The sequence below is a fragment of the Rhagoletis pomonella genome, unplaced genomic scaffold (genome assembly GCF_013731165.1).
Source record: "Rhagoletis pomonella isolate Grant_MI unplaced genomic scaffold, Rhpom_1.0 Rhpom_scaffold_00009, whole genome shotgun sequence".
Lineage (NCBI taxonomy): Eukaryota > Metazoa > Arthropoda > Insecta > Diptera > Tephritidae > Rhagoletis > Rhagoletis pomonella.
Window position 1 is genome coordinate 31,278,572 of NW_023458563.1, and position 10,893 is coordinate 31,289,464.

At 39.2% G+C, this 10,893-nt stretch overlaps 1 protein-coding gene across 1 annotated transcript; it reads right to left on the reverse strand.

The window, feature by feature from the left end:
* Nucleotides 1-8,568: 8,568 nt before the first annotated feature.
* On the reverse strand, nt 8,569-10,413 carry LOC118745488. The gene is made up of 3 exons (XM_036478936.1): nt 10,056-10,413; nt 8,870-9,578; nt 8,569-8,824 (listed from the first exon to the last, which is right to left on the reverse strand). The coding sequence occupies exons 1-3, from the start codon at nt 10,411-10,413 to the stop codon at nt 8,569-8,571; spliced, it is 1,323 nt and encodes a 440-aa protein (XP_036334829.1).
* Nucleotides 10,414-10,893: the final 480 nt, after the last annotated feature.

Genomic DNA, 10,893 nt, shown 5'->3' on the forward strand with positions numbered 1-10,893 from the left:
ACGCGTATGATAAAATTTTGGAAAATGGGCGTGGCACCGCCCACTTATGATGACATATATATATATCGGTAACCGTTCAACCAATTTGTACCAAACTCGGTATTTTTATTGTGCTTGCCACATAAAAGCAAAACGTTGAAAATTATTGAAATCGGACTAAAATTACGGCCGCTTTTTATATAACGGTAAATTTCAGAAATGCTTGAAACTGCAATATTTCGAAATTTAAGGACGCTAATTTACTCAAAATTGATACACCCCGGCTAACCATCTAGCGGTAGGTTCCGGAAAGGTGAAAAAACATTTCTTTAATATTAGCGAAGGGTATTTAATGTTCGGCTCCGCCCGAACTTAGACTTTCTTACTTGTTGTATATGTGTTGTGTACATGTTTATTTATAAACGTGTGTGTTCCTTTTCTTTCGTACGTGTTTTTTGATATATCTGTACTGTAGTGTTTTCGGACGGTACTAGCTCTTACTGCCAATATAGGAGTATTACATATATGTATTTTACACCCCGTATGCCGACGACATCGACATTATCGGTAAAAACAAAAGCTATGTCCGTTCTGCCTTCTCGGGATTAAATAGAGAAGCACAACGAATGGGTCTGGAGGTGAACGAGGACAAAACGAAGTATCTCCTGTTATCACACGAACAGTCAGAGCATACGTGTCTTGACAATTACATATTTGAAAAAGTAGACAACTTCGTTTATTTGGGAACCAGCATTAACACCAATAATAATGTCAGCCTTGAAATCCAACGGGCTCTTGCCAACAAGTGCTACTTTAGACTGAGTAGGCAATTGAGAAATAAAGTTCTCTCTCGTCGTACAAAAATCACACTCTAAAAGGCACTCATCATGCCTGTGCCGGGGTAGGGCGCGGAGGCATGGACCATGAAAACATCTGATAAAGCGGCTTTTGGAGTTTTCGAGAGAAAGATTCTGCGCAAGATGTATGGGTATTTGCGCGTTATCGGTGGCGAATACCGCGCAGACGATTTAACGATGAGCTGTATGAGCTTTACAACGACATAGACGTAAAGCAGCGAATTAAAATTCAGTGGCTCCGCTGGCTAGGTCATGTCGTTCGATCGGATAGAAACGCTCCAGCTCTGAAAGTATTCAACGCGGGTCGTGATGCTGATAACAGAGGAAGGGGAAGGCCTCATCTGCATTGGAAAGACCAGGTGGAGAAGGACTTGGCTTCACTTGGCATTTCCAATTGGCGTCAGTTGACACAGAATAGAAACGACTGGCGTTCTGTTTTGGACTCCGCCAAAATCGCTTAGGCGGTTACAGCGCCAATAAAGAAGAAGAAGAAGAAAATTACAAAAAATGAATAGTTGGAAAAAGGAGTACAAAAGAAGTACAAAATTAAATTTTTTTTTTTTGGGATACAAGGGAGTATATTGCAATAAAAAGGAATACGTTTACTCCCAAAATCAGTACTTCTGGCAACCCTATTCTCAGCAGTCCCTTTCAGGTATTCTGACCTTGCAGGGTTTGTAGAAGAATAATTTGGTTGCTTGATGTTCGTGAGATTGATCATCCAAGAATGACTAAAAAACCTTTAAATGACCCTGAAGACCTCCACTTTTCATGCTGATCGCATTGGGAAGCCGTAGTTCGCTCCAGCAGGCTTCTGTTTCAATCATAACAGATAAAGGAAGAATGCCTGTAGTGGTACCAAGGTCATCCATTGTACAGGTGCGCATAGCACGTATGGCAGTTAGCTTTCGACCACTAGGCCAGCGCCGCATATGTAACAACGGGTTTTACTACCGTATTGAAAGACCAATACTTTAGTTTGGGTGATATTCCCCATGAAGACTCTGACAGGCATAAAACACCCTTGTAGCCTTGTTGGTAACATTCGAGAGACGTGAGTTCCAACTGAGCCTTTTGTCCATAGTTACCCCTAGATACTTCGCCTTTTCTGAGAACTCTATTTCTGTCCCTGCTAAGGTGGGGCTAGTCAACTTGACCTTCTTCTTTTGGTAAATGGGACAATGGTGAACTTCAGTCGGTTTATGACAAACCCTTTTCAGCACACCAGTTTTCACTACTTATCTATACAACTCGTCACCTGAAATGCAAAAAGACGTAACAAACATCGTCGTTGAAATGCAAAAAGTCATAACTAATTAAATCACTCAAAATTCACTTTTTTCATTTATATGATGGATTTCATCGAATTACAGCTCCCCACATCATTTTATGAAAAAAAAATTAAAATATTTGTCACTTTTTCCATTTCATTTACGATGTTGTTACGTCATTTTGCATTTCAGGTGACGATATGTTAGTAGATTTTCAAAGCTTTGCAGTTCAGTTCGATTTAAATTAACACATAAAGTAATTCCCCCCAAATTCCAGAAAAAATTGCCCTATTTTCAGTGGTATTCCACCAAGATAACTATTACTATTTAAGGCAAAGTTTCTGTTTGCTGATACATATTTTCTATTATTGTCGCGGAACCTAACAAGATCCAATATAGCCTACCAAATGGAAAAAACACCTACCAGTTTTGGCAGGAAAGCCCATGTGTGGCAACACTGAATGTACTACGCAGAAAGAAGTTCTGCGCAGAAATACTTCGGCCCCTTTTCTGGCAATACAGAAAGGAGAATTCTACTAGTGAGGGTTACAATAAATAAGTGCGGCGTCAGGCCGCCTACGCAGAAAGAAATTATACGCAAAAACACTGTATATATTTTCCACATTAATTAGATTTTTGTGAAAATTATGTAACATCAGATTAAAGAGAATAAAATTCCCTATTGAATGATGGCAAAACGTTTTCATGAAAAAGTTTTCGAGAAATATTGATTTAAGTGCGTGTGTGTAAAGCAAAGAGTTTAAAACTGATTTATAAATTGAAAAATGTTTACTGCAGGAATGTCAAATGAGGGCAACAACTGTACGCTTTCAAGTTTTTACTCGTTTTGTGTTCAATAACTTTTTCTGATAGTTTTCCCGTCTTCTCAATTTTACGCTCTATATTTCTTTTACGCTCTCGCTGCAATTTTTTACTGGAAAAGTTACTATAGGCACCTATTATTTAGAAGAAAATATGAAATTTTATATTTTTCCCCCGGACGGGGATTAATTTCTTCCTGTTTCTCTTCTTATAGCTCAAATCGAGCTGTCACAACGTCCAACACCTTGTTTTATTGCATCATGATCAATACCGGTGTCAGCCTGAAAATTCAACAGCGAATCTCCTTGCGGACTAGTGTCTCTCCCCGGTCCGGAGTTTTCAAAGGGGGACCAATTTTTCCTAAAATTAAGTTGGAAACTGCAAATCATAATATTTTGATAAATTTGATTGTTAAATGTTCACATAGCTATTATAAATTCTATGAAATAAAAAAGCTCATTTTTTCTACACATGCCAATGTAGTGTGTTAATTTCCATGATTGGCAGAACCCAAGGCGTTTCAATTACAGGTGATAGCGATAGAAGTCATGCTTCTTATGAGCACGGTTATGTCAAATCATCGCATGTTTCGCTTTGTTTACATATCCGCGTATACATACACGTAAATACATACCCTGCACGCAAATGCTCCCGAAATCTTTAAGAATATCGGAATTTTTTTTTCGATTTTTTCTACGAATATACGAATATGATTGCTATAATCTGTAAATTATTGAATTATGGCAGAACCCGGCAAAGTCGAAATATGTACGAATTTGTACGAATAATCATGATTTTTCTTCAAATCGCGTTCGTGCAGACCAAAAATTATCCATCTCGCAGAGAAGTTGTAAATTCTTTCTGGAAAAATTTTAGCCAGCAAGAATTTCTAATCACGAAATATATGTATATGATTGTGACACATAGTTGCATTTTTGTCGACGATAATTTGATTAAACCAATTCGTTAAATTTAAAAATTTATAAACATGACCGATTTTTTTAATGAAAAATGTAAGTAAATACTTACTGATATAATTAACTTAGTTAATTCCATTGATTTGAGATGCACTCGGCTAAAAAAAATTGTATTCGAAATCTGAATGCAACCGCAACCGAGTCGATTTAGGAAACCCGACAGTTAGTACGATAAAGAAATTGAAACGTATGGTAAATAAAGTCAGAATAACAAGAAATATACATGTAGTTATATCTTGTTTTTTGTCCATGTGAAAGAATTTTTAAAATTCTATAAAAATGTATTATGTTTGAAATGCAATCGTTGCCACCAGCTAGCAGGAAACATGTAAATTCCTGCAAATTTGGGTTCGTGCAGAAATTTGCAAGAGAATAATCACTCTCTGATATTATGAGTGATAAATAATTCTTGCCGGATTTTCGACCAAAAAACCCATAGTCGAAATAACCGCCAATTTGGCCTAGCTTATGGAACATATAAAGGTTTCCCCCACCATCCGAAGTCACCCGCTAGTAGTTCAAATACCTTCCGAGCGTGATCGTGAAAGAATCTAGGCGTACATTGAGGTCTTCAAGTTCACAAATTTACACATTTGAGTAGTCCACTTGCAAACAGCGTTATGTGATTTTATAATAGAAAGCCATAAATTTGAAAAAACGACTTCGACAACAAGTAACATTTAAATTGAATCTTTGTTTTTATTACCTGAAAATTTGGATAAACAAGAGCCTGATAAAATTATAACATAACATAACATTACATAAGATAACATTAACAGTCTATACAGGTCGTAGCAGTTTCTAAGTTCATCAGAAGGTGAATACTTTTGAAAGTTTATAAATAAGTATGATAGCCACTTTTGGAAGAAGAGTTAATATTTGATGCTATTTTTTCAGAATATAAAAATTTTGCACTGAGTTGTTAGTGGACATGAAATTACTTTAAATACTGCTATGTTATCCACCAAAAACTAAAAATCGAAAAATTGTACATAGCGCACTTTGCAAGTGGACTACTCATTTGGTCTTAATTTTTCTTGCACCAACAGTGTTTTGATCACACTGCAAGATTGATTTCTCCACCATCCACGAGGCTTTTTGAACTTGGAATTGGAGAGTGCTCTTCTTAGCTAGTCGAAGTTATTTACAACGAGGGGAAAATCTATAGAAGACGGATTTCTCGGATACGGCCAATCTGAACCAGAGTGTCCAGATTTGGCGATTTCGCACCAATTTGGCGATTTTTTTTAGATATTTGCGCGTAAAAATTTAGGAAATCGCCATTGGCGATTTTTGGCGATTTTTTCCCTTCAAATAAATTTTTTCCAATTATAAAAATATACAAAACTTTGTTTTCTACGATAATTTTACAGAAGAGGCTAATAAGGAACTGCATGATAAACTTGACTTAAGAAGCATATCGTCGTTTAAAGTACAATACCGCGTATCACGATAATGCAAAACCGCGTATGTAAGATTTTTTACCGGAGAGTCAAAATATATGCTACTCTTGATCAGCGGTATAACAACTATGCTGTTATTTTGCAGTACATGGTCTAATATCGATATATGTTTTGGTATGAATAGATAAGGCTTTATGGCTGGAGCTTCCTCAAATCAAATTTTTGGCATAAATGTCAGTTACGCGGTTTTGCTAAACGACGATATTAAAAATGTTTAATCACCCTAATCTAAGAACTTTTAAAACGATTACCTAGTCAATTAAATACTTTTAAAAAAGCTTTGATTTTGTCACCATAAAAGTGTGTGAATCACAAGAGGAGAGTTTCAGCGACCTGCCAGTTCACTATTTGACTTTGAAGGAAAGAAAAGCAGCGGAAACTGAATATTTAAATCTTTTAACCTTCCTATGGAATAACTTTTCTCAGAACCATTCCATCCGACTCCGAAGAATTTTGGAATTGCTTACGGAGTGAAAACCGCAACAGGCAGTAAAATGTTTGGAAATATAAGTAAATTTATATTATTATATATGTATATATAAATTATGCTTTGTTGAGCGCGCTTTTTCCGTAATGAATTCAACAAAAACTAAGATTCGAAATAGGATGAGGTTGGAAAGCCTTAATTCAATAGTTCGAATAAAGTGTTATATGAAGGCCAATAGTTTCTGCTGCAAAACGTTTCCAATATACAGTATGTTATCAAGGTTGAATAGCCCAATATATGACAACAACAGAAATGTAAATAATTATATAGTGTCTTAATTTTGAAGAAATTGTGCAAATAGCTGATGTGCCTTATTATAGGTTTTTATTTAATTTCTAGCGCCGAGCTCTTAAAAGCGGATTGTGCGATTAATCAATTAATATGAGTTATAATAAATTTAATAATTGCGAAGTCCTATTGCAAAATGTATTGAAACAAATGTTTTTAAAAAGTATGCGTATTTTAAAGAAAATTGTTTGTACATCGCTGGAATAATGAAATAGTGTAACATGAAAAGTATAGTTTTGAGAAAAACGAATTGGAAGTTTTTATAAACCATTACAAACCATACAAATACAATTTAGTTTTTCGGGAATAAATTAGTGAGCCAAAGAGATATTTAAGAAAACTAAAGATTTATCTAATAGATTAAAGGATTGTCTATACAATGGTGCAATATGTGGTATTTACACTGTTTCTTTATTTGAGCGACGATATAAGTGATTTGTGTTACTTATTATTACCCTCTGAAGGTATTATATTCGTTTTTGGTTTTAAAAACTATATTATAACAAGATCTAATTTTTAAAATAAAAGATTTGTTAAATTGATTTCATGAATTTTATTTAAAAAAAATTGGCGATTTTTGGCGAATTTTTTTCAGAAATTGCGCTTTTTATTTAAACAATCTGGACACCCTGATCTGAACTAACAAGTGATGAAATGGGTGCTATTTTCCTATAGTTTCAATCGCTGAAAGGGAAGGGAAAGCATTTTTTATCACTTTTTCCATTCGATTCGGTGAGAGTCTGCGCGATACTCGTACTGGCATGGCCATGCTGTGGTGCCGAGCTTTTCGAGTACAGTGAGTAGCCAAAATGCCTCAACATACCGAACATCGGTTAAGACGATGCCGCCAAGGAACAGCACCAAATCTTCCCTTTATAGTTTTATTTCTATAGAAATAGCGTACAATTAAAAATACCTTAATGGTAAACATACAAACAACAATACACGGAACATTGAGCGGTAAGACATACACTATGTATGTACAAACATATGTAAAAGCACGCGGAACGAATTTGAATACGGAAGGAGGAACACCTACGTTTAAGATTGTTGTTGCCAATTTAAAACCAAATTGGGATACTCACGTTGTACGATAATTTACCAAGAGTATCAAAAGGAAAAGAAAAACGCGTGTGATCTTGCTGATGGTCGCTCGTTTATTAGTAGCGAGAAAAAGAAAAATGAGAACAAATGTCATTGCAATGGTATATCTCTAAAGTTTGGCATAAGTGCGTTTAACCCATATGTGCACTTGCAGATATAAATCCAACATACCGCCAGCCTTGAACTACCTGGATAAGTTCAACAAAAAAAGGAAATTACAATAAAGATTATTAATTTCAAAAAGGCAATTTTTGTCTTAAATGGATATGTATTCGTAAGTGAGGCTCTACAAATTCTCCTCGGAGAACAAATTTTCTTTGGTAGGAGGCAGGCAAAGTCTCACGGTGGGCCGTACAAATTCTCCATCTGGCGTTCGCAGCGTGACCACCCTTACGAGACCGTCATCTACAGGATGGCATTTTACCACTCTTGCAAGCGTCCACTTTGTCGGTGGGGTAGGCGTGCCAAAGACAGCAACAACATCTCCTTCCTGGATATTGCGGGACGGTCGGAACCACTTGGTGCGGCGTTGTAAGCCTACGAGATATTCATCCCTCCATCGGCGCCAGAAATGCTGTCTCATTGCGGAAATTAATTGCCCTCGCTGATGAAGGTTTCCGCAGAACCCTTGATCCTCAGGTTCTGGGATGGACTTCAGGGGTTCGCCAACTATAAAGTGCCCTGGTGTGAGGACCCCTAAGTCGCTTACATTTGTTGAGTTGTCACACAAGGGCCGAGAGTTCACGCAAGCTTCAATTTCGGTCAGTAATGCATTGAACTCCTCGTATGACAGGAGAGTATCGCCTAATGCACGTTTTAGATGGTACTTAACACATTTGATGCCAATCACCCAGTATCCACCCATGTGGGGTGCGGCTGGGGGGGTTAAAAAGCCAATCAATACTCAGATCGTTAAAAAATGGCCGAGGCCGGTCATAAGTCATGCACTGCTGTAAACTGTTGCGCAGCTGCTTTTCGGCGCCCACAAATTTTTTGCCGTTGTCCGAGAACATGACCTTGCAATAGCCTCTGCGATTTATAAACCGTTTAAAAGCGTTGAGAAAAGCGGGCGTCGACAGGTCTCCCACGAACTCAAGATGCATGGCACCAGTGCACATGCAAATGAAAAAGCATATATACCCTTTGATGGATTTCGCTCCTCTTCCATGTGTAAATTTGTACACATAAGGGCCAGCAAAATCCACTGCACTGCGGCTAAAACAACGAGCGTATGTAGCCCTAGCTTCGGGTAAATTCCCCATTGATTGTTGAGCTGTATTACGGTTTAATAAGGTACATTTGACACACTTATGGTATATGTTACGAATTAAGCTGCGTGCACCAACAACCCAATAGCGCCTGCATAATTCGAGGTCCAGCGTGTAGCGTAAATTTATGAATATCTGCCACTATTAGCTTTGCCAGTGGAGAGCTCTTGGCTAATATTACAGGGTGTTTTACATCAGACGCCACATTGGAGTGCTTAAGCCTACCTCCAACACGAAGGATACCGCTTTTATCAACAAACGGCTGTAACCGCAAAAGACTGATACGTCGTGGAAGTGGCTTTTTGGCGCTACAAAGATAAATTTCATTATGGAAGTAAAAGTTTTGAGTGTACCTTATGAGCTTTAGCTCTGCGACTTGGATTTCTTTGCTGGTTAAGGGTCCTGTTTGCTTGCGAGGCATTGTTTGCGCGCAATTGCGAACGTTGTCGATGAAGCGCATTACATAGGCCGTAACTCTTTTTAGCTTCGAAAATGAGGAGAATTTTGCGAGAAGGGTCCAATGCTGTGATGGTTCAGCTACATTTACGGCAGCAGTTTTCTTACGCATCTCAAGCTGAGTGGTGTGATCTTGTCGCTTGACCTCATGTGGTACGTAGCTAGATGACGACAACCACGGCGGACCATGCCACCACAACTTATACGACAGTAAACTCGATGGCGACATACCCCTGTAGGCAAGGTCAGCAGGATTGCTTTCAGATCTGACATGCGTCCAGCATTCGGAGGGTAGTATCTCCTGCATTTCCGCCACGCGATTCGCCACGAATGTAGACCATCGGCTAGGATGACCTTGTAGACAAGCCAATGTCACAGTGCAATCTGTCCAACCGAACATGCGACTTTCTGGCGAGCACAAACAAGCGGTGATCTGTTTAATGAGTTTTGCTGCTAGGTGAGCAGCGCACAACTCCAGGCGGGGTAAGGTTGTAGATTTCAGCGGAGCAACCTTTGTCCTGGATGCCACTAGATTGACCACGATCTTGCCGTCTAAGTACTTAGTACGTGCATAGGCCACGGCCGCATACGCCTTCTCCGACGCGTCTGCAAATACATGAAATTCGGTTTGCGTATTTGGGCTCATACCCAGCCAATAGTTTAATTGAAGGTTAGACAGCAATCGAAGCTCGTCACGATGAAGGTACCATTCTTTCGCTATTTGATGGGGAACCGGTTCGTCCCAATCGACATCAGTGCGCCAAATTTGCTGAAACCAAATTCTCGCCTTTATAGTGCAAGATGCGATTAGACCTAGCGGATCGAAAGTAGTGCTGGTATCCGACAGGAAACCTCATTTGGTGAGTAAGGTAGGAGATGCCTTAAGACTTACCGCATACGTCAAGTAATCGTGAGACGTGTTCCACGTTAACCCCAGCGTTCTCACTTCCCCTTTTTCAGCTAACAAATGATTCATCGGCGTTGTGGATGTTGGAATTTTATCCAAAAGCTGCTTGCAATAACTCGCCCACTTCCTCAGTTCAAATCCCCCTTCTAAGAGTAGCTGAGATACTTCGCTTTTACGCAACACAAGCTCGTCTGCGGTGTGAGCGCCTGTTAGGTGGTCGCCCATATAGAAATCCCGTAGAATGATTTCCGCCGAGGACTGAAATTCTGTCATTTTATGCCTAGCAACTTGCTGCAACGCCTTCACAGCCAAGTGACTTGCAGCAGGTGTACCGTAAGTGAGACGAAGTATACCATAGTCTTTCAGTTCTTCGGTAGGCGCATCTCTCCACACGATTCTTTGGAAATCCACATGCTTCTCGTGCACATATACCTGCCGGTACATTTTCGCTATATCGGCGCTCATGGCATAGCGATGCATACGGAAACGCAATAGAATGGGAAATAATTCTTGTTGTAATTGTGGCTCAACCATTAATGCATCATTTAACGAAAGCCCTGAAGAGGACTACATCGATGTGTTGAACACAACAACTCTTCTTTTAATACCGCATGATGAGGCATGTAATAACAGGATGAGGGTCTATCACGGACGCACTCCATGTGACCCATCCGCAACAGCTCATGCATGAACTCCACATAGTGCCGACGTAGGTTCTCGTTTGCACCTAATCGCTTCTCAAGCCTGTAAAAACTGCGTAATGCGACAGAACGGGTCTCGCCTATAGGCACAGAAGGTTTTAGAGGTAGCTGCACAATGAATCGCCCGTCTGCTGCACATTGGTGTGTTGAGTCGAAGAGATCTTCACAGAACTTTTCTTCGTCTGTGAGATGTTGCCGATGCGGGACCGGGTCATGCTCCCAAACCTTGCTTAAAATCTTAACAAGATCTACATCGCAATGTAGGCTCGGAACCTCCGCGTGTGTAGCAGTTGTTCTTCCAAAGAGAACCCAT

Bases quoted from the DNA above. Each gene is read 5' to 3' on its own strand.
- LOC118745488 (XM_036478936.1), bottom strand. From the start codon at position 10,413: ATGGTTGAGCCACAATTACAACAAGAATTATTTCCCATTCTATTGCGT. The intron at 9,579-10,055 runs GTAAAAGCGAAG...ATGTATTTGCAG, and splicing joins CGCAGACGAGCTTGTGTTGC to ACGCGTCGGAGAAGGCGTAT. The intron at 8,825-8,869 runs GTACACTCAAAA...TTATCTTTGTAG, and splicing joins GCAGAGCTAAAGCTCATAAG to CGCCAAAAAGCCACTTCCAC.